A 23,704-nucleotide genomic window follows, 5' to 3' on the forward strand; every position below is an offset into this window, starting at 1 on the left:
CAGGAAAGCCACATCCGCCCTCCTCTGGGGCACCAGCGCAGCAGGATGAGGAGTGACTGGCAGCAATCAGCCCTTCACCTGGATAACAAATGTAATGAAAAAGCGAAATACGGTCCCTGGGCTTCCTCAGGTCTTCAGTGAGCTGTTTGTCTCAACTGCTTTCATCAGCATGGTTAAGTAGCATTTATAAATGTTACTGAATGAAAAATCTGAGTGCCGTCTAGATGCCTGCTGCCACACAACCCCAATGAACCTTCACCTGTCTGCACAGGTGATACCAGCCAACTCTATCTCCTGCTCTGCCTTGCCACTCCAAGGCCTGTAGGGACCCGCTCATTTCCTCCACACTCTCCAGGCCGGCCTTGTTGGGCAAAGTTTAGTTTCTGGAGAGCAGGCACAGAGACGAAAAGAAGCTAAAGACTAGAGGAAAAGACTGAAGTCCAAAGGCCCATGTTTGGAGCATGAAGCTGAGGGAAGCCACAGAAGGGCATGGCAAACACTGAGTGTGCCAGAAACTGGGACCATCTCTATGGAAGAGAAGAAATAGAGGAGGTAGGTTACAATTCTTTATCAACTTTGTCTTGACCATCGACAAGTCAAAAGAACTTCATGAAGGTGGTGGAAAGGGTAAGCTCAGAGTCACCTATGTCACCAGAAGGAAAGCCGGAGGTTAAAAGATGGGAATGTATGAAACAGTGAATCTTGTGGTGGACAATGTCCATGATTAACTATATAAATATTAGAAATCTCTCTCATGAACTAGAACAAATGTATGACACTATAATTAGAAGTTAATAATAGAGAGGCATATAGGAAAAAAATATATACCTATTGCAAACTATATACTACAGTTAGTAGTATTTTAACATTCTTTCATCAACAATAACAAATGTACTATACCAAAACTATGAATCAATAATGGAGGAGGGGCATGGTTAGGGGTATGGGAGGACTTGAGTTTCCTTTTTTTTGTCTTTGTTTCTCTTCTGGAGTAATGAAAATGTTCTAAAAATTGAAAAAAAAATTGTGGTGATGGATGCACAGCTTGTATGATGGTACCATGGGCAACTGATTGTACATGTTGGATCTTTGGATAGTGGTATGGTCTGTGAACAACCTCAATAAAATATATATATATTAAAAAGAAAAAGAACTTCACAAGTGTTTTCGTTCATGGAAAATGAGCTAAGGTGAGGAAGTGAGGTGGGAGGGGCAATGCCCCTTACGTGACTATGAACCCCATGTGGAAATCTGACTCCAAAGAATATTTGTGTTCCTTAGAGAACTCCAACTCAGTAGAGATTTCAGGGTAATAAAATTACAAGAATAAGTAATACAAAGGAAATACAGAGTTGTACCAAAGAAGAATTTGGAAGTGCTCAAGTGCCACTAATCCACCAGCACTCATTCCAATGTTTCTACGGGAAGGCCTGTTCTCTAAGAGAATAAGGAGTGAGTGTGATATGGCAGTGTTGACTGTGAGGTCGGTCTATATTAAGTGGGTCAACATGAGAGTAGACTTAGAATGCTATTACGCATATCATGTAATTATTTTGTTATTCTATGAAGTGCCCTGGGTGGCAATAAGATGTCTTTAAGGGATCTGGTTTTGAATTAACATAACATCAGCCTCAAAGGCAACTCTAGTCTTGGTTATTCTCACAACTAATTAAAAGAATGAAGACTATATGGGAGAAGACCTTAAGTAAGAAGGTAGGGAAATAAAAAAACAAAACAAAACCTCTTTATATCAATTGTAGGATTGTTGTTTTCCTCCCCAGAACACACTTCTGCAATTTCCAGTGCGACTTCCTTGGATTTTTCACAATATGTTTGAAAAGCTAGAATTCACCAATAGGAAGGGTTGCTGAAACAGAACTCAGAGAATCAAAATTAGAGATGACAAAGAAACAGCACAATGACAGGAATGCAGACCAATCTATCAGAGCTCTGCTTTCTGCCTCTAACCTGCTGCCAGAAACCAGCCAAAGACAAGGTAAGCAGAGTTGGGCAAGGGTAAGCCCTAGGAGGGCTCCATTCACAGGTTCATGATCCACGATGGGGTATTTCTGATTTGGTTCTTGTGATCTAAGTGCTGAAGTTACCATCTGCCAGGTGCAATAGCTCTCCCAAGAGGACTTAATTACTGGCAATTCTCATTTAAGGAACCCACCTCTAAGTTGGTATTTTACAATCTAATAATTATATGCTGTATTGTAGTGCAACCTAGATGCCTCTTGCCAAAAACAAGCTCCTTGAAGGCAGACACTATTTCTTTTCTTTCTCCTTGCAGTGCCAAGCAAGAACAGGCATTAATAAATAAACACTGACTAATCAACGATAGAAAAGAAGGATGTGAGCAAGAATACAAGCAAGAGCAAGTATCTGTAACCATGTCTTCCCACCCACCAAACTGTAGGATGGAGGAGAAAATTCCCTCCTGTCTAATCAAAGCAGGCTGCTGACAAGGAGCACCACGTGAGAAGGGAAAGATGGCCACTCTACGCAATATGCCTATTTTAGTATGATGGGTTGGTCTGTCCTTAGCACTTCCCAATCAGCAGCAGTCACAAATAGGTCTAAACTTGGAAAAGAATAAAAAATAATTCCCTATCAAACAATGAGAATCAAGAGTAAAAAAAAGAAATAGCAGTTTGCTGAAAAAGAGACTAAAATACATCAGGGCCTTAGAGGAGTTATTTCTGCATTCCCTGCACATACGACATCATTCATGAAGAAGGCAATGGTACAAATATAGCATAAATGTCGTCTGTTCCGGCTTGTAATTTAAAATGCAAATGCTAATGAGTGAACTGGTATATCAGTGGAGTTAATAACCGCATGCCTAGCATAGGGGCTGCATCCAAAACACACACAGAGAAGAGACAGACACCATGTTCCAATTTAAAAATAAAAACACCCAAATTAACCCTAGAAAAATCACTAGCAGATGTACAAGCTCAATTAAAGGAGGCATACAAGGGCAGGGAATGGGAACTTCTCCACTGTGCATAGAGTAACCAGTTGATTTAAATATTTTCCTACATATAGTAAAGGTAAGCATAGGAGTTACAAGGGTTTATGCAGGAATGCTATTGTAAAACCCGAGTATAACAAGGAAATATGACTGGGAATTCAGAAGGCTTGAACAGAGAGTGTTCTCCAGAGCTCACTTAGAAGCCTATAAGCCAACCTTGCAGGGAGCCATATGTCCAGAAATCACAGGTCACTGAAGAAAGAAGTAGACCTTACTTTTTTTTTTGGTCATAAGCAAAGGGTGATGAAGCACTGGTTTAAGAAAACAAAAAACAAAACTTAGAAGGTCTGGATTAAGGGGGTGATTTTAATAAATGGGAAAAAGCCTTTAATGATGAACAAACATGACTGCGAGAATGGGGTTGTGTCTCAGATGCCTTCCAATATGAAAGGAACTTCGGTGAATTATTCTTGCTCTTACAAGGACTGTGCTTGGCAGCCCTGCATCAGAATCTGGGACTGATCCCATGGCACTGAAACTGTGAGCAGCTCCTCTGGGCTTTCTCAAACCCCTCCAGGTATGGGGTATGAGGAAGTGTACTATGTGGTCAGTGTTCCTATCCAGTATCTTGAGTGAAAATCTGTGGTGTCTCCTCAAGGTCAACAGGAAGGTGTGCTTGGGCCAGATGCCCAAACTGGACACCTTGGTGTATCCCAATTCCCATGCTAGTGCCATTTATACAAAGCACCAGACACAAGCTGGCAAAGCCAGGGGCTCAGGAAAACTTTCTGAAAGGAATCTAAGATGAGCAATGACCTGGAGGTTTGGGGGAGGGGGTAAGGACACTTTTTCAATGATGAGGAACTATTTTGAATGTTTTTTTAAACCAAGTCAACTCTCTGTTTGAAAGGGGGATGTGAGAGGTGGTTCCCATAGCAACCAGGATTAAGTCTTACAGGCACTGTGTATTGTTCACTCTGGGGCTGCCCATTACCAGATTTCAAAGCATTTCTCTTTAATTTCAAATTACCAAAATATTTACACTCCCTTTCCTGCTACTTCCTACTATTAGACAGGCTAAATGAGACCTCCATACCATTCCCACCACAGCAGGGGAAGGTGGTGGGTAGCCCAGTTCCTGACTCTGCTGCTTGCCACCATGACTACTAAATGGCTTGAGGGAAACGCCAACAGGTTGACAAGATGGAGCTGAAAGACCCACACTGAAATTTATTCTCCTGGGAAAGCCACAAGAATGGAATTAGAACAGAGACATCTGGGCACAACCAAAGAGACAGGTGCTCGTGTTGGAAACACTCCAGCAGAGAAAAGCCACCAGATTTCTGTTTGCTTCTCATTCCTTCCCCTGTGCCCACTAAGTGGAAGGCAGCCTACACACCCACAGCAGACTCAGAAGAACTTTGAAGTAGAGGAGGTGAAGGAAGTGGAAAGGAACCGTTGGTTTGGAAAAGCTCACAGGGCTGACCCTTTTGTACCCACTCTGCTGGCTCTTATTAGCTCTGCATATGACAGGCCTTAACCCAGGCTGGGATATTTTCTCCTTGCCCAAAAGGCATACGCAAAGAAAAATTCTGCCCTTGTTTCATATATATTAAAGCTCAAAAGCAGTAAGAATATAAAAGCACTAGTGGAAGGCAGGAGTCAGAGGATTCAGGAGGAAAGGCTTCTTTTCACTCCCTTTGACCTGTCCAGAGGCAATCAATGGGCCTATCACAGAATAAGATAAATCAATACCTTTCTTTTCTTGGCACATGTGCTGGTTTGAATCTGTTATGTAGCCCGTAAAAGATTTTGTTCTTTTAATCTACTCTTGTGGGGGCAGACCTATTGTGGGTAGGACTTTTTGATTAGATTATTTCCATTGAGCTGTAACCTCACCCATTTAAGGTAGGCCTTAATTAGTTTACTGAAGTCCTTAAAAGAGCTCAGAGAGAGAAAGAAAGAGACCTCAGAGCCAAAACAGACCTAGACACTTGGAGATGCATACAGAAGGACGTTTAGAGATGCTAAGCTAAGATATGAAGCCCAGATTTTGCCCTGGAGAAGCTAAGTGAGAACCCACAGATGCTTATGGAGAAAGCCACTGGAATCAGAAGCTGAAATCAACGCAATGCAGGAGCAAACGACCAGCAGACGCCAGCCACGTGCCTTCCCAGCTGACAGAGGTGTTCCAGACCCCATCAGCCTTTTCCTCAGAGATGGTATCTACCTCTTGATGCCTTAATTTGGGCATTTTCATGGCCTTAGAACTGTAAATTTGTGACCTAATAAACCTCCTTTATAAAAGCCAATCCATTTCCGGTATATTGCACTTCTGGCAGCTTTAGCAAACCAGAAGAGCACACAAAATCCAACTGAGATGGTGAGAGCTGAACACCCCAATTAGGAGGCTGTACCAACCTCAGGAGTCTGACTGACAGAAGGTGGGCACTGCTAGGACTATCTTTTCCTCAGTTCCAGGAGCCCCTAGACAGGCTGGCACAGCACTGCCCCATGAGCCTTGCTGTCTCCTTCACCTCCAGGTCACCAGCATCCTACCAAGATAAAGCAAGCCAGTCTGACGGAAATAATTAACTAGGAAGAGTCTGACGGAAATAATTAACTAGGAAGTAGGAGAGCAAGGACTCATTTTCTAGGGTTTTAGCCCCAAGGTCTGTGACTGCCATTAAACCATGCTGAACAAATCTTATTTTTATTGATGACTTCATTTATTGCTCTGCCTCAATCAAAAGAGAAAAAAAATACTTGAAATGGCTACTGACAAATTCAACCCATCCTCTTTCACCCTGGAACACTCCGGTATGTCGTCCTGGAAGTCTCTCCTTTAATTCTACTACTAGTCCTCAGGCACTGGCGTTTTTAGGTCTCTCACCTTCCTGGTCACTGTCTCTGATCCTCCTGCAGTTTGCTGATGTCCTTCCTAAAAGGGGGCTGGTTCCTCACATGGAATGGCTACTTCAGGCCTGCACTGACCTGGGCTGAGCCAGCCACTCGGCTTCTGGCCACTCTTCTTCCTATACTTCTCGGTTATGGACCAGGAAGGCATGTTTCTCGTACCCCTATTCATTTTAAAGGTATTTTTTCATCATGTCTATACATTCTTTACCTTAAGTACATACAATTACTTTGCTTGAAGGCGGGAACTATATCTTATGCATTCCTATATCCCTAGCAAAATGCCTAGTGGCTATAAAAAAAAATCGTTAAATAACCATGAGATTGAATGACCCAGAAGTATGATGAGGCTCATTCTGGGTATGATTCACGATCTAAAGATGGGAGATAATCAGGCTATAATCGCGCGCTTGCACTTCCCTCCCCAGGACCAGTGGGTGACGGTATGCCTGCAGAGACTGGGAGCTGAGGGCAGAGCACTGAAAGCTCAATAGCAGGAAACCTGAGATGGATATATACACACCAATTCAAAAGCAAGAGAAAAATGACAATGCATCCATCCATTATTTTTTAGGCAACTTTCCCTGAGAACTACTGATATTTGCCTGGACGAATCACACCTAGTCAGCCAAAAGAAAATGTCCCAGATCTTTTTGGATGCTCAAATGCCATCTCACCTGGGAAGTCTTTTCCATTTCCCAATTAACTGTTCTTTTCTCTGCACTCTCATGGAATGGTGTCTATTGTTTTAATAACTTCTATTTTAGTTTTCCTTGCTTAAGTTGTTCATGTGACTGTCTCTACCACCAGATGAAAATAATCCCAGGAATGGAGGTAATTTTATTAATTTATATATCATCCACAATTTATCTACCAAAGATTGCCTTTCTCATGGTGGGCTTGCAAAGATTTTGGCCATGTTAAAAAAATGCTCCCCAAACCTTTTTATTGTGCTAATCCTTTCCTACAAGCTGACCATCTAGGACCTCCTGACATGAACATAATGAATATCTTTAAAAGTGAAGAGCTAGAATAGCCCCAGAAAAGTCTCAGGTCAAGTTACCCATTTCCAATAATGGGGCCCAACTGAAAGCAAGTATGCAGTGGAGACAGAATCAAACTAGAAAGTCCCAAGAGAAAGAGTCTCCCACTTCACAAATACCCATTAAGTTGCAATTCAATTAAAGCATCTGAGAGGAATTCATAAGTATCAGCAGACCCTGTAATTGCTTAATTAAGGACAGAAAGCCCAACAACACAACCACAATAACAGCCTGATTCATTAGCACCTCTGTGATAGCAGAAAGGGATTTCTCTCTTAAACATACCTTGGTTTTAATTGTGTAATTTGGTTAGGCACTGCTAATCAATGGGGATCCACCATTCCTGGGGCCAGGAGATGAGGAGGATAGTCCTGTTCACCTTCCCTCCCCGCCCATCCTCTCATTAGAAGTTTTTGGTCTACTGAAATAGGCAGTTGATATTCCTATTAGGATTGGCTGGAGAAGAGACGTTAATGAGAAAGAAGGAAATGAGACGCTTTCTCCAAAGGCATTCAGGGTGGAAGGACACAAAGCTAAATCTTTCGTGCATCATGTATACACCCACCAACGTTTATCAAATTCCAGACAGCTAGAACCTTTTCTCCTTGCCTTCCTTTCCATCAGGCAGCCCTGGAACAGTATTGTAATCATAGATAAAGAGGGGAAAAAATTGAAAAAATGCCAAAGGGCAGGCAAAGGAAGACTCATTCTCTTGTCTTGTTTCATAGGACTAGGGAACTCATTAATTGTAAGTCACTTGCTGTGATCCGCTTGGGCACCCCTTGCTGGGTGGTAGCTGCCTTCTAAGGAGTTTGTACTGTGGGTTCCATTCAAGGAGACCGATATCCATTCTCCCTAGCGCCCCACCTGCCTCTGTCTGCAATTCATCATAAATTCTGCTGTAACACCTTTAAGAATATAGACAGGCAACAGAAGGTGGACTCACTTCCTGAAGACTCACTCCTTGGCAGAAGACTCAAAATATCTGACATAAGACTCCTTAGATTACCTTGCTTTGAAACCTCAAATTATAATATTCTCTTCCAATTCAGGAGAAAGCATTTGGTTTACAGGCACTAATTTGATAACTACTCTGCTTAGCCAGCAGGGCAACTTCCTGAACTGTGCCATCAGCATGGCCAACACACAAGAGCTAAGGAAGTAATTCAAAATAAGGAAACCTAATATAAAGGTCACAGCAATAGGATACACACTCCGTGCCCACTGGTGCTATTAAATGAAAATGTGAATCAAGGGCCATGCCATTTACAAACACGTGCCTCAGACTCCTTTTACACAGGTGACGAAAGTAAAATGTGACATTTATGAGCAGTGAAAATAAACCAAAAATAAAGGCTGCAGGTAAAGGGCTTTTGTTCTAATGGGAGGAGATGTATAGGGCTCACTAAGTGCTAGATGAAGAGAAAGAAGGCTTTTCAACATATGCAGGATGCCTGGGGATCTTGGCTTCCCTGCTAACTCAGGACAAGAACTGACTGTGACTGCCTCCAAGACTGAAGTCTGCATAAGAGGAGGCCACAGCAGCAGACAGAGGGACCTTGAGCAGTCTCAGTTCTGATGGTTTAAGGTCACCTGCTTACTGACCAAACCTAAGCCAGGTGCTCAAAGGACTAAAGGGCAAGAGCCTTTAAGAGGCACTGACCTGTTAGCTGCAGCTGACTTTTCCCAGCCCCACCTGCTCTCCCATCTGACCACACAATCATTCCACATACAGGGGTGCAGGAACCGTGACAAAGAGGCCAGCTGGTTCCGGCCAAATGCCACTCCCTGTCAAGCTGTGGGGCCGTCTGCCCACAAAAGGCCACATAGAAATGGAAGTGTCTACCCTACCTTGAAGTCCAGAGGGCTCTCCAAAAGGCTGGGATTAATGAGAGCAGCACATAAGGGACTGCTCTCAACAATTATTTTGTCTTTCCCCTTGAGAATCACAACCTAAACTCACTCCTGGCTGCAGAGACATCATTTCCAACAGAATGCCACTTTATACAATGTCCAGTGCATCCCACAGATACACGCAAAGCTGTACTGTGAGGATCGGTATCCAGGTGAACAAATCCATGACATGAATATTTGGGTTCTGTTAACTGTGGCAGACTAGGAACTTACCTAAATTGGCCACCACCCAGCTCTTTTTCACAGGAATGAGTGTCTAGATTTCTGAAAATTCTCTTTAATTTTTTAAGCTTTTCAAACATAAAATGATCAAGAATGAAAACTAATTAGCAAGTAGGAGTTCTGTGAGCATAGGATGCAGTCTATGAAAGAGATCAGGGAAGGAAAACTGGATAAAAGAAACCCAGGTGCCTGCTGTCAACTGTCCTCTTGGCCCAGTGGTGCCGAGTTATTGCTGGGAAGGAAAGCTTTGTTCAAAAAACTTACAATTTTGTAGTGGAAGCCATGCCCCAAAGGAGCAAATTCAGCAACTCTCTACAGGAACCAGACATAAATGCCCAACAAGAAATGGAGACTCATGGTCCTACATACATACGAGCATTCCACAACAATCTCATTGCCCTTCAAATTTATTTTGTTTGGATGAAAAGTCACCTTCAGGATTAGTGAAGAAAAGCAAGAGTTAGCTTAAAGAGTTAAAGCTTAGGAATGCCTTCAGACTCGCCTTTATACCAACAGTGAGGAAATAATGGATAGAAGGCCCAACAACGCCTAAGAGCAAAATGCTTACCTTTTTGACTCCTTGTCCCACTATGGCCAGTGAACACCATCACACAGAAAGCTCTCCACAGACCACCTAACTACCTAATTAGAAACTATTCCTCCTTATATATCTTAATTCACAAGGATTGCAGGGGTGAGTGTCAGGATCTCCTGGCTCCTTGCAAATGTTAACCTCCTTTTTGTGCTAACATCCTAACCTCTTAGAAGGCCAGTTCCTACACCCAGCCCCTTGGCAGCTACTCCAATCTTTGTCACTATTCTCAAACCACTGGCCCTTACCCCTTGATCTTTATAGTGAAAATCAAAGCCATGAGTCAAAGCCATTGGGTCTGTACCTACACCCACTTGCAGCTTTGTAGTTGGTCTCAGAGGACTCCCATGTTTTTCAGCCATTTCATTCACTCCATCTCCTCTGGGTCACTACACTGCATCCTTTCGTAGTTTCTCCTCACAATGCAAATCAGTGTATCTCAATATTTTGTAACCCATGTTCCCTGTGGTATTTTCTCACTCCATCTTCTTTATATCCTCATTTGCCAAGAAGATTTTGTTGAGTTTTACATTCTGTAATTGGTATCATGAAAACAACAGATATATTGAATAGTTTTCCAACCATATATGTCACTTTCTATTCCAATCTTGAATAAGAACTCCAGTTATAAAAGTACTCAAGATGCCGACATCCTTAGAATGCTACCCTGACCCTTTGGCTTTCACTTTTCTGCTCTCCTTTTCGATGGAATCCTCCCTTAGATTAGATAATTCTGTTCCTTATATCCCATATTTAGTCCCCAATCACCTGTAATCTGCCTTGAGCTGACTCAAGGCTGATGAAATTGCACTGACAAAGGTCACCCATGACTTACTTACTGACAAATAGCATATATCCACTTCATAGTACTTACCTACTTAATCTTACAGGTAAAATCTGACACTGCTGACTCCCTGAAATTCTTTCCTCCCTTGGCTTCCAGAAGACCACTCTCTTGTGACTCTCCTTTTAACCATATGACTAGACTTCTCAGCCCATATATGAATCCTTAGCCCACTCCTCAAAGGTTATTTCGTTTTCCAGGGTTTTGTCCTGCTAAACTTGTCTTCTAGGCACTGAAACAGTTTTAACTATTGCCTATGCCTGGATATTTTGTGCAGATGCATCAGGTGAGCTTGAGCATGGGACATTTTTACTTGGATACCCCACGGATACTTTAAATATTACAAGTCGAAGACCAAACCAATTATCTGCTCCTAAAACCTTTCTTAATCTTGTTTCGCCCTGATTGTAGAGTCACAACCTACTCCTCAATTGCTCAAGAATGCTTTACTTTCACTCCTACACTCAACAATGCCCCCCACACCTAACCAAAATATTCCAGTCATTCCCCAAATCCTGTCAAGTCTACCTCCTAAATATTTTTCCAATCTCTCCTCTTTCCTCCACTGCCAGACTGCAGGCCTCCTTCCCTCTTGCCTCTTAACTGCTCTCCCAGCATTCAGAGTCATTTATTCCAATGTATCCACCAAATAAACTTTCTCGACCCACAAACTCGACTGCACAACCATACCATTCATACAAGAGTTAGGGCAAGCTCTAGTTAGAAAATCAGTAGCTCTTTGTGAGAGGAAGGAAACAAATATTTATTGATTAACTACTTTATGTCAGGCTTGTTTTGGACTCTTTACTCATCTCATTAAACCCTCATCACAATCCTGAGAAGCAAGAAACAACAGCCAGCTAACTGGCAGGTAAAGCAAGGTTTGCAGAGGGTAAATAACCTCCCTAAAGTCATCTGCTTGCATGCTGTAGGGCCAGGATTGAAACCTCAGTCTACTTTCTCCTAAGATGTTTTAATGTCCTGTGTATCTTTGCCAGGTTTCTAAAGAAACAAAAAGATGCAATCTATAACAGCATATAGTATGTAGGAGAAAAATGCAAAAGTTTATATATATTTTTAATCACGTATTTGCTTCTGAGTATTCTGTCTTTCAGGATGCGAGTTAACTCAAGGAATGCCTTTTGAATTGCTAAGCTTAGAAGAATGCCAAGTACACTGAGGAACTTGCTGATGCTGAGTATAGTGATCAGACCCATCATGTCTAAGCAAGGTGAAACTAGAAAGATTCTGCAAAAAAAACTGAAGCCAAGATAGACCTATGCTCTGAGCCGGCTCCATCCAGGGAGTTTTGATTTTAGAAGCCAGAGTTTCAATGTTCTCTATCCCCCATAGATGTAAGGCCAAATTGCCCAGGAAGAAAAATATCGTTTCTTTATTTACATCTCTGGGATAGAGCTCTACACTGCTGAAAGGATGCTTTTGTTTTTCAGATAGAGAGCCCAGGATAAGTTGAATATATACCTCAAACTCTGTAACAACAAGAAACTTCTTCAGAACAGAAATCTTAAGAAGAAGGTGCAAATGACTCCATGCAAGGCCTCTCTCACACACTGCTACTCCTCAGTTTACCACAACTCATAGGTGCAGCAACCGAAGTGTAGCCCTCCAGTAAGGTGTGGCTTTGTTGCAGCTCTCCTTTCGATAGCTGCCCCCGAGCTTGGTGTTCTTCTTCAGTTCATCCTTCAGAAAGCCTTCCAAGCCATGTTGTGATCATTAACTTCTGAAGAGTGTGTGAGAGAGCCTCAACTAGAACTGATGGCTAAGCAGCAGCAGTGAGCATCATGGTCATGTGTTCAATGACTTCTCTGTCTCACATAACTCAATCCACTTAGTTGGGGCCCCAGGAAGGTCCTTACCCAGAGAAGAAATTATCTGTGCCTTTTAGGGAAAAGGGCAGAGGCAATCTGACAGAGGATAGCAAGCATGGCTCCCATTTCTTTTCCCCAAAGCAAATTCTATTCAAGAATTCAACAGAACTGCTGAAGCAATAGGACAGCAACAAAAAAGGCAATGTGCATCAGAGGACACAAAGGAATATGTCTTTTGTGAGTGAGTGACTGTATGTGCTGGGGTAGGGTGGGTTGAAGTAAAATGATAGCTTTGTCTTAAAGACCATAACTTCTGAGAAGAATTGATTATGAATAAATCACTTTATTATTTGCCAGCAGGGAAGGAACAAAGCAGTTTGCTCCTTGAATGCATAAATGTAAATTGCTCAAAGAACACAGTTCATATATAGTCTTGCTGCCTTGTGGCATATTAAGCTACAGAAGATAGGGCAGGAAAGATGTACACTCAATGAGCAAAGAAATGAGGAAGGCTTGCCCTAGCATGTTAACCTTAATGCAACAGAGAAATACTGAAGATGTGGGAGACTGTGAAGGTAATGTCATGTCTGGGGTTTCAAAAACGATTTGGATCCTAATGACATTTGAAAAGGATAAAAGAGAGACAAGCAGCACTGTCTGGGGAGCTGTGAGGGCAGGATGTCTCAGCTCCTCTGAGGCCTGCCCATGACTAAGACAGCAGGGTGGTCTCTCTCAAAAGGGTAGGACCAACAACAAGAATTTCATCAATACTTTATGTTTGGAACTCCCTTCACTCAAGCTATGAGACTATGTACTGCCCCTCAAGCTACTTCCTTCTGACATCCTGTGGTTGGTGGATATGAGAAACTGGAAGAAGATACATTGCTGGGTCTGCAGTGACAGGTGAACCAAATCTAGAAATTCCGTGTTCACATCTCAATTAGAGATTAAAGAGTCTACATAGGCTCCAGGTCCTATCCAAAACACAGAGGGAAAGGACATGTGGCATTCAGGGATGACTTCTGAGCTTCAAGAAGAATTTTCAGAGTAACATGTAACATAAAGACTTACCGGCAAGCAAGAAGGTGATAAGGCAGGTTTCCTTTGGCAAATAGAGTTTGAGGCGAGAACCACTGAAGACATATTCCACCACGGCTTCAGAACGACCTGCCCGCTGAAGAAACGGCAGGAACTGCTTTGCCTTTTGGGTATCCTGGTATGGAAAAGAAGAAAAGAATCATTAAAAAATAACGGACCTGAGGTAAATGTTTCTTTCTCTCTGGCCTAGAAACAGCTAGGCAGACAACCCTATAAAATCAAACTTTTCTGAAACCATGACATAGACATAAGAGCCATGTGACCTTCTTAGAAGAAATATTCTTAATCTACTTTCCTGAACATTCTCATTGATTTTCTGCTTCCCTCTGTTTACAAGTATTAATAAGCACTCAGTGGGCACCCATGTTACAAAGGTGCTTTGAAAACGAGAACTTCACTACTTCTATGGGATGGGAAGGAAGAGCTTCTCTTCCCTCAAAATAAAACTGAGATCAGAAGGCCAATATTAAGCTTCTATGAAGGTTAATTTAACCTTTGATTTCATTAAAAGGAAAAAAGGGGCTACCAGGCTGTGTCATACAGTCTTTAAAACTGCTTTCGCATGCAACCCAAAGCAGTTCATTTTCAATCTTAAATCGGTTATGTGAGATTCAGAGCTCATTGTGTCTTAACCTTGAGAACAGCCCAGCCTTATTGGGACACCAGTACAGCAGCTCTTGCTCCATGTGCATTTCACAGCTGAGTCCCTACCAGGGGCATTCTGTTCCAGTTCCCATCCAGGGAAATCTGCAACAGCAGGATGTGCCCCATGGAGACAAATGCTACATCATGTCAGCACAAATAATTATAGAAACAATAAAAATACATAAAACTGCACAGCACTTTAAAACTTTTCTCATGCATCAACACAAAGTCCATGCACCCTCCCCTTAAGAGCTACAAATAGTGGACATTTTGAACCTCGGAGCTCTCAGTCACATAGGGACCAAGAGCCTCCGAGTCCTTTCAATCCTTCAAGCTAATTAAACAGATGATAAGGTAAGCAAGCATCAAAATACCACATCGCATGTGCTGGGGGAATAGCTGCTGGGTGTTAGAATTTCAGGTTTTCAGCCCAGCCAGCAGAATGTAAACTCCCTCTGAAGACAGCAAGTTCTGCACACTTTCCTGACTCTTGTGACACAAGCAGTCTGTAGTCCCACAAGCTCTTCCTTTCTAACTCTGCTCTTAGCAACAGAGCTATTGTATTTAAATTAATGCACATTAGATAATGAAAATTTAACAAGCCATCAAGTATTTGAGAGTTCTCTCAGCAGCCAAAGGGGCTCCTCTCATTCAGAAGCAGTGAGGTAAGCTGGGATGAAAACAATACTTATAATAATACGATTCATCCTTCCTATCAAATAGATTCATAGAGAAAGAGAGACAGTCATCCATTCTCAGCATCCCTAACGGCACATTGGTAAAAGGTAAAGTAACAATGAGCTTTAGTGGGTCAGAAACTCCTACAACCAACACTTAAGGAACATACTCTACTATGTGTATACATGGCAGGAACATGCCTCTTTGGTTTCTGGCTCAAGTCCAGAAAGTCAAGCAAGACAAATACTCCATGGGAAGGAGAGCGGTACCTGATTAAAATCCTTTTGCCACACTAGTCTAAATCTGGACCATTATGCATGAGCTGAGCCAGTAAGTCAACAACAATTATCAAATTGTTTATCACAAATCATGAGACAACCTAATGCCTCTAAAGAGAAGGCCTTTTTCCTCAAGACTGGAGTAATCTATAATTTTCAGAAATAGACTTTTACTCAGCACTGTCTTTTGGATGTATTTATCTAAAAAAAAAATGTGTAACAACAGCATGCATGAATGTGTGCGCACACACAAAGCCACGCCTTGAACGTTAATACCAACAGGGAAGTCTTCGTTGCAGCAGAATAATACAGTATAAAGAAAGGATCAACTAGCTGTAGCAGACTGTCTTCCTTTTTGCTAAACCATTACTTACTTTATCAAGAAAGTTACCTACTCAGACTGAGAATCAAGAGAAAGGGACCTCACCATTATCCATGTAATAAAAATCAAAGCAGATGTTTCTGACTCTCCCCCCGGGTCTCAATCCAAAACTTAACAGCCTATTCCAGAAAGAACAAGGAAAGACAGCAAAAAGAACTGACATGCCATTTATTATGGCAACGATTAGAGGTGAAAGCCAACTATGACTGAAGGTATGAAAGCAAATTCAAAAAGCCTACAAGAACCGGCAGCCATGTGTACTTCCAGAGGCAAAAGTGCAAGATGAAACATGGAGACCTCCATCTTCTCTGAGGCAATAATTCCAAAGGCTAGGATGAGCTGGTATGCCATGGCCCATCTGCTTAAGAGATAAAAAAGGAATTTTATCCAAGTTGATAGATTTTAGGAATGAAAAATTCTTATAAAGTCAGTTAAATTGAATGACATGGAAAAGTGTCAGCTCTTTCAAATCTCAGTCACAGCAACATAATGGCGTGTCTTTCCTAGTCATCTCACATTGAGCCCAAGCTTCTGCTTTGCTTGGCACGTTCCTGTTCAATGTAATTATTCAATAATTCTTGAAACCTCTAGTATCTCTTTCAGGTAAGTCAGATTAACAAGTTCCTTCAAGTTGACAGAGATGTAGCCATAAATCTTCCCCAGTTAATTTAGTTATGGAAGCATTTATTTTAGGAATTCTGATTATACTACTATAAATTTGGCTGAAAGCTTGGTGATCTAAGATGGCAGCATAGAGAGGAGTGGAAGCTAAGTAGTCCCCCTGGAACCACAAAAAAAAAAAAAAAAAAAAAAAAACAACACCAGAAACAACTAGTAAATAATCCAGAATAACTGCAGGGGGACAAACGTGACCATCCACTCATCATACACTAACCTGAATTGGGAGGAATGCCCGAGATCACAGCATAAAATCTGTAAGTAAGAACTGTGGATCCAAATCGGGAGACCCCTCCCCCACAGCCTGAGCTACAAAACCTCGTGGTGCCAGAAAGCTTTCTCCCAGCAAGTGAATATAGCTCAGCTGAGCTCCAACTGGTGTTTTAATTAGCGAGTGTGAACTGCTCACTACGAGATAAGAATCCCCAACCAGTAGACAGAGGCTTTGGGTGATGACTGACCTTGGAGAGCCAGAGGGTCACCTCGGACTAGCTCTGTTCCTTTTTTGACTCAGTGGAGAAAGCCTTGGCCATTTTCAGTTCCCAGTTCGGTGACCCAGACAGGGGTGTGGCACAGGCAGAGAGAGACCACTGAAATGCTAATCACCTTCCCCTAAGGCGTCTATCTTCTCTAAGAGGAAAGGGGTGGGGCCCAGCTCTACTACCTGCCTTTCATTCAGAACTTACACCAGTCAAGAATTATAGGCCAATCTTTGCATCAGGCAGAGAGTGCCCCTGCATGGCCCGGAGGCCCGGGGCTTCCCTTGAGGGATGACGCACACTAGTGATGTAGCACAGCCTTCCCTCAGCAGAGGTCCTGGAAGATCACAGCTGAGAAGGGGAGCCTGCTCGGAAAACCCAGGGACGCTACATCAATGCCGGTGGTTTGTGGGTCAGCGACAGAGAGGGTCTGGGGAAGAACTGAAATGAAGGCTTAGACTCTTGCAGCAGCCTTGAATCTCCGGGAACACCTGGGAGGTTTGAATATTAAAGCGGCCCTGCCTCCCTGACCACCCAGACACATGTACCACGTTCAGGGCAGACAGCTCCAACAACAACCCAAACTGAGTTCATCAACTGAACCCCACAAAAATCATTTCCCCACACACCACAGAGACAGAGTTGGGGAGAACTGACTTGAGGGGTATAGGTGACTCGCAGATGCCATCTGCTGGTTAGTTGGAGAAAGTGTACGCCACCAACTTGTATTTCTGAAAAATCAGATTGGTATTTTTTTTTTACAACTTGAAAGAACCCTATCAAGCAAAGCAAATGTCAAGAGGCCAAAAACAACAGAAAATCTTAATGCATATGATAAAACCAGATGATATGGAGAACCTGATCCCAAACACCCAAATCAAAATATCGGAAGAGACACAGTACTTGGCACAATTAATCAAACGATCACAATCGAGGAATGAAAACATGGCACAGGATATAAAAGACATGAAGAAGACCATGGAACAGGATAAAAGGGACATAAAGAAGACCCTAGAAGAGAATAAAGAAGAAATTGCAAGATTAAATAAAAAAATAGAAGATCTTATGGAAATAAAAGAAATTGTTGGCCAAATTAAAAAGACTCTGGATACTCATAATACAAGATTAGAGGAAGCTGAACAACGACTCAGTGTCCTAGAGGTCCACAGAACAGAAAATGAAAGAACAAAAGAAAGAACGGAGAAAAAAATCAAAAAGGATCTCAGGGATATGATAGATAAAATAAAACGTCCAAACTTAAGACTCATTGGTGTCCCAGAAGCAGAAGAGAAGGGTAAAGGTCTAGAAAGAGTATTCAAAGAAATTGTTGGGGAAAACTTCCCAAACCTTCTACACAATATAAATACACAAAGCATAAATACCCAGCGAACTCCGAATAGAATAAATCCAAATAAACCTACTTCAAGACATATTCTGATCAGACTCTCAAATACTGAAGAGAAGGAGCAAGTTTTGAAAGCAGCAAGAGAAAAGCAATCACCACATACAAAGAAAACGACATAAGACTATGCAGTGACTACTCAGCGGCCACCATGGAGGCGAGAAGGCAGTGGCATGACATATTTAAAACTCTGAGAGAGAAAAATTTCCAACCAAGAATACTTTATCCAGCAAAACTCTCCTTCAAATTTGAGGGAGAGATTAAATTTTTCACAGACAAACAAATGCTGAGAGAGTTTGCCAATAAAAGACCTGCCCTACTTCACATACTAAAGGAAGTCCTACCAACAGAGAAACAAAGAAAGGAGAAAGAGATAGAGAGAATTTTAACAGACATATATAGACCCTTACATCCCAAATCACCAGGACACTCATTTTTCTCTAGTGATCATGGCTCTTTCTCCAGAGTGGACCATATGCTGGGACATAAAACAAACCTCAATAAATTAAAAAAAAAAAAAACAGAAACAAAAAGAAAAACAAAAACAAAAACAGTTGAACATATTCAAAGCACAATCTCTGACCACAATGGAATAGAAGTCAATAATTTTTGAATTGTAACTCCACTATTTACTTCCTACATGATATAAAATACACAAACTCTAATGCCAAATCAGTGGTTTTGAACTCAATGTAAAATATGTAATTTTTGACAAGAAGTATATAAAGGTGGGGGAGTGGAGGAGTATAGGTACATAGTTTATGTGTCCTATTGAAATTAAGTTGGTATCAAAGAAAAACAAGATTGTTATGGAATTAAGAGTTTAATTTTAAGTCCCACAGTAAACACAAAGAAATCATCAGAGAATATGACCATAGAGATGAAAAGTAGAGTATGGGTTAAGAGAAATGGGGGAAGGGGCAATGGGGAGTTAAGAAATGAGTGTAGGGTTGCTGTTTGAGGTGAAGGGAAATTTCTAGTAATGGATGGTGGGAAGGTGATAGCATTACAACATTCTAAATGTGATTAATCCCACTAATGGAATGCTAGGGAGCGGGTGGAATGGGAAGATTTAAGCTGTATATATGTTTCCACAATTGAGAAAAAAAAAAAAAAAAGACAGTCTAAATAGATGACAATTGAATGCTAAGGATGACCCTGGATGGGATCTGACGATGGAGGACAGGAGGCTCAAAGGGACACAGTTGAGACGTAAGGAAAAGGAAATAAAGAATGTAAGCTTTGTATCATTGTTGAATCTCTTGTACTTCTTAGCTGCGCTTAATGGGATTGCATAGAAGAATGTTCTTGTTCATGGGAATTGTATATGTGAATTATAGTGTTTGTTCAAGGATGTGTGCAGCTTGCTCTCATATGTTCAGAAGACAGAGCAATAGATGATGGATGATAGATAGATAGGGAGGGAGGGAGGGAAAGAAATAGCGGTGTAACAACATGTTAAAGTTAGTGGATTGGGGTATTGGGGGGGCAGGGGATGCTGGAGCTCTGTGTATGGGGTTTGTATTGTTTTTGCAACTGTTCCTATAACTTTGAATTTATTTCAAAATAAAACGTAAAAAAAAAAAAAAATTGTCTGAAAGTGGTTAAATGATTTGTCTTCCAAAGAGCCTGTGCGCCTTCAGTGACGTGCTTCAGTCTTTTACACTTATTTCTAAGTTACAGAAATGAGTGTGAAAGACTCATGAGAGACAAAATATAATAAAGGCCAATTCAGGCTCTAGCAAGGAGTTAAAGATGCCAGGGGGATCTTAAGGATAATAAAATTATAAAGGTCAAAGATATCATTTACATGACATCCTCCAATAATCCTGACACAGGGCCCATAGAGAGTTAGTGAAATTCAAGATTTCTTTAGAATTTTTTCATTCCAACATGTATTTTTAAAAATAAAGATTAAAGGGCCGAGATTTAAAGAAACTGCACCCAGACTTGTGACCCAGAGTGCATCATTTCTAGGTAAGACTATTAAATATCCAATATTTCTGCTTAGAAGCCTATATGCAGACAATCTCATCCTCAGGTGTTCTACGTTGTGACTTATTTACGTGACATCTGGTGATCTATTTGCCGTAGTTTTCTGGCATTACATTGGTTCAAGGCTTTGAGGATCCAAGTAGATAAATTAGGTATGGTTTTCTGTTATCTGTATCAATATTCCCCTTCACTGGGGTAAATAATCAAGAAGAAACTGTTATTTCTGATTACTGAAGACTTTTTTTTTTTGGTTGCACTGGTAGTTTTCACATTACCTGTGCTCCAAAACAAACCATACATAAGTATTTTCCTGTATTCTTGGAAAAGCTAATTTAAGATTGCACTAGCTACATTTAACTTGCTACTGTGGATGGCGTCTCTTCAAGGAATTATTTCTGCCTCCTCAGTGCACCCTGAAATTGAGAGAGCAATGATGCAACAAATGTGCCTGGGGTGACTTCCTTTCCAAGGATGTTAAAATCTATACCTCAAAATTGTAGGGACAGGGCTTTAAATTACCCTGAAGAAAGGCAGGATGATCCTTACAGAAAGGCAAAGGTTATAAAGACACCTTAATTGTACGCTCCCGCTCTGTCCCTACTTCTGGCTTGTCAGGCCAGACTCTTCCAAATGTGGGTATATCTGTCTATGCCTATGAGAAATCCCCTTCAGCGGACTGCAACTTACTCTTACAAAGAATATTACTGTGCATGCCTGAAATAATTCAGTACAGTTAACCACCAGATTTGGAAGAGTGGGAAAGTTGGGGGGCAGGGAGGAGACAGAATTCTTACGTAGCAGGCACAGGAGAGAAGTTGTTGGAGAGAACGCTACTTAGACAGCTAGGCCATATGCAACCTAGAAGAGCAGAGCTTACATACAGCAAAGTTCTGCGAATTCTTGAAAGATTGTCAGTTTGTACTCGATATTATGCAAAATGAATCCTATGAACTCTCCACTGAAAATCCCCATATAGTAGGCATTAAAATAGTTAGGGCTGTTGAGAAGCAAACATCGCAGCACACAAAATAACAAACGGAAACAGGAATCAGAGTAAATCTATTAGTTGACAATAAACCACTCAGGATTATCATGTGTAAGTCTCAAATGGGAACTGTTAATGATGAAGTTTATTAATTAGTTCTTGTCAGACTCACTCTTTAATCAACATCATAGCAAGAAGAACTAAAAACAAATATACGCTGAGTTTATTATGGTACCTTCAGAGTATCCCACCAGCACTTGAGAAAATGAACTCAAAACAGAACCTTCAAACCTGTTAAACCTTCCTGGAGGTACAATCATGAAATCTACAGTCCAGGCCTGCAGAGACAATCTGAGTAAAAGGACTCCAGAGCACAGTGCTGACTGGTTCAACCAACCTTGACACTGAAGTAGCAAATCCTTGTGAACAAGAGAATAGATACAGATCAGAGTGTAGGGATCAGAACTAATTGCTCAGGATACTGAAGCTGAGGTACTCTCTCATTTCAAGGCTTTGTGATAACTCATCGCCATAGTTATCTATTTTTTTAGGGCTGTGCAGACCAGAAGAATTACTTCTGCAGCTACACAGAAGGCATATTATAATTACATCCCCTACTGGAAAGACAAAAAAGTCATCCATCACTCCACATTCTTCTTCCTTTCTCACTTCCTGGGCTCTATGCTGTAAGTGGCATTTTTTTTTTTTTTTTTTTATTCCAAATCAGCAATTATTTTAATAAATTGGAACAATAAGAGCACATGGGATAACATGAAACACAGCTATTTTAAAAAACATTTTATGAGATATTTTTAGACTATGTTAATATGGGTAAATTGAGTACCCGATAGAAATAAAAGCTTAAATTGATAGATTATAAATTAAACAAATGCAAACATAAGAATATACAATAAATCTGTTTTTAGGTATATTTTAACTGCTGTTGATGTCTAATGCTTTGGGCTCATTTTTATGTAATATCTTCTCAAAACTACATCTCATGAAAGAGATGATCTTTGTTATCATAACTTCAAGGATAGTAAAAGCAATTAAAAGTTTATTGAATTCTTTCTTTGAAGAATCACCTTGCTAATTTAGGCTTAGGATATCACTAAATTAGTGGTTCTCAAGTTTTCTGCACCAGAATAACTCAGAGGACTTGTTAAAACACACATCATTGGGCCCTAATCCCTGAAGTTCCCATTTGATTCAGGAGGTCTGGGGTTGCACTCAAGGATTTGCTGTTTTAAAATATTTCCTGGTGATACCAATGCAGCTGGTCTGGAGATTCCTCTTTGAGAACCATTGTTCTAATATAATATTGCAAAATATAGGAAGACAAATAGAAAGAAAAACTCTACTCAATTAATAATAGAATATGTGATTAAAAGTATCTAAGAAGGAATTCTGTATATTTTGAAATGTGTTTATCTAATCCTTCTTTTATTTATTTATTTTTTTTTCCTGATTCAAATAATTTACTGTTATACACTCTCTCGTCGGCAGGAAAGCAACATTGATAAAATAACAACATATTTTTCTGCTTACCATGTTTCAGGCATTGCTGCAAGCTTCTTCATTCATCATCTCATTTACTTTTTTTTTTTTTTAATCATCATTTTATTGAGATATATTCACATACCATGCAGTCATACAAAACAAATTGTACTTTCGATTGTTTACAGTACCATTACATAGTTGTACATTCATCACCTAAATCAATCCCTGACACCTTCATTAGCACACACACAAAAATAACAAGAATAATAATTAGAGTGAAAAAGAGCAATTGAAGTAAAAAAGAACACTGGGTACCTTTGTCTGTTTGTTTCCTTCCCCTACTTTTCTACACATCCATCCATATGTAAGTGGCATTTTAATTCACAGAATGGGTTTACAACTCTCTGTGAGGAGCCAGCTGATACAGCAAGATTATTTCTTGAAATAAATGGGGCTCTGGAAGGTGACACTCGGGAATGCCCTCCAGCTCCAGCATTACCACAAAGAACTGAAAATCTTTAAACCAAACTTCCCTGGCTGGCTATGAATATTTCAGGGTGAGGTGTGTGTGAGTGGGAAAGCATGGAGGTGGGGGAAGCTATACACTTTGGTGATTTGCACGTTTAATAGGCATAAAGTGAACATAGGCGAGAGCCCTAGAGAAAAAACACTGTGGGGAAAAAAAAAACCAAACAGTAAAAAGAAAAGAAACGGGGAAAAAAAAAGGTGCTGAAGCTGGGCCATCAATAAGCTTTCATTAAGTGTTGTCTGTAGTCTACAGATTCTCACATTGTTTACTTGCCACTCGCTCAGGGCTTCTGACTTGTCAGACCGAAGGAGAAACCACAGTTAAGGCTCTGGGCTCTAATCCTGAGAACAAGAATCAAGGGGCCATTTGTAGAAGCACTAAGCTGGAAGGAAGCCCTGGGCTTGAGAGGTGGACATTTTAATCAGTGGTGCACTCAACAGAGAGTACAACCTTCTGCTGCTTCTTTTGCTCTAGTCCTTCACCAATTATTAGGGAAGGACAGCCTGGCTAAGAAAAGTTCCCAAAAGGGAACTTACTAGATGAGGGCAGACTGAAGGGTAGAAGGAGCCAAAATGGCATGCTTACCAACTGGAAGTAGGAAGCTGCAGAGAATGTTGATGCACATATAGCTTCATCTCCCAAATATGAAGGAAAAAAGAAATTACTCAGCAATCAGACTTATAAGAAACTGTATCTCCACAACTTTACGGATATGCCT

General features: G+C 41.0%; 1 protein-coding gene and 1 long non-coding RNA gene across 2 annotated transcripts in view; one reads left to right on the forward strand and one right to left on the reverse strand.

The window, feature by feature from the left end:
- Positions 1-23,704, reverse strand: part of SND1 (staphylococcal nuclease and tudor domain containing 1) — a 462,700-nt gene that overhangs the window by 140,142 nt on the left and 298,854 nt on the right. The window contains exon 15 of the mRNA XM_037836239.1: positions 13,409-13,550. Coding sequence (XP_037692167.1) covers positions 13,409-13,550 — 142 coding nt within the window. The remainder of the gene's footprint in view (positions 1-13,408; positions 13,551-23,704) is intronic.
- LOC119534155 lies at positions 494-2,718 on the forward strand. Its single transcript, XR_005216972.1, has 3 exons — positions 494-552; positions 1,782-1,996; positions 2,294-2,718. It is a non-coding gene; the product is annotated as an uncharacterized LOC119534155 (long non-coding RNA).

This window comes from Choloepus didactylus, chromosome 5 (genome assembly GCF_015220235.1).
Source record: "Choloepus didactylus isolate mChoDid1 chromosome 5, mChoDid1.pri, whole genome shotgun sequence".
NCBI classification, from domain to species: domain Eukaryota; kingdom Metazoa; phylum Chordata; class Mammalia; order Pilosa; family Megalonychidae; genus Choloepus; species Choloepus didactylus.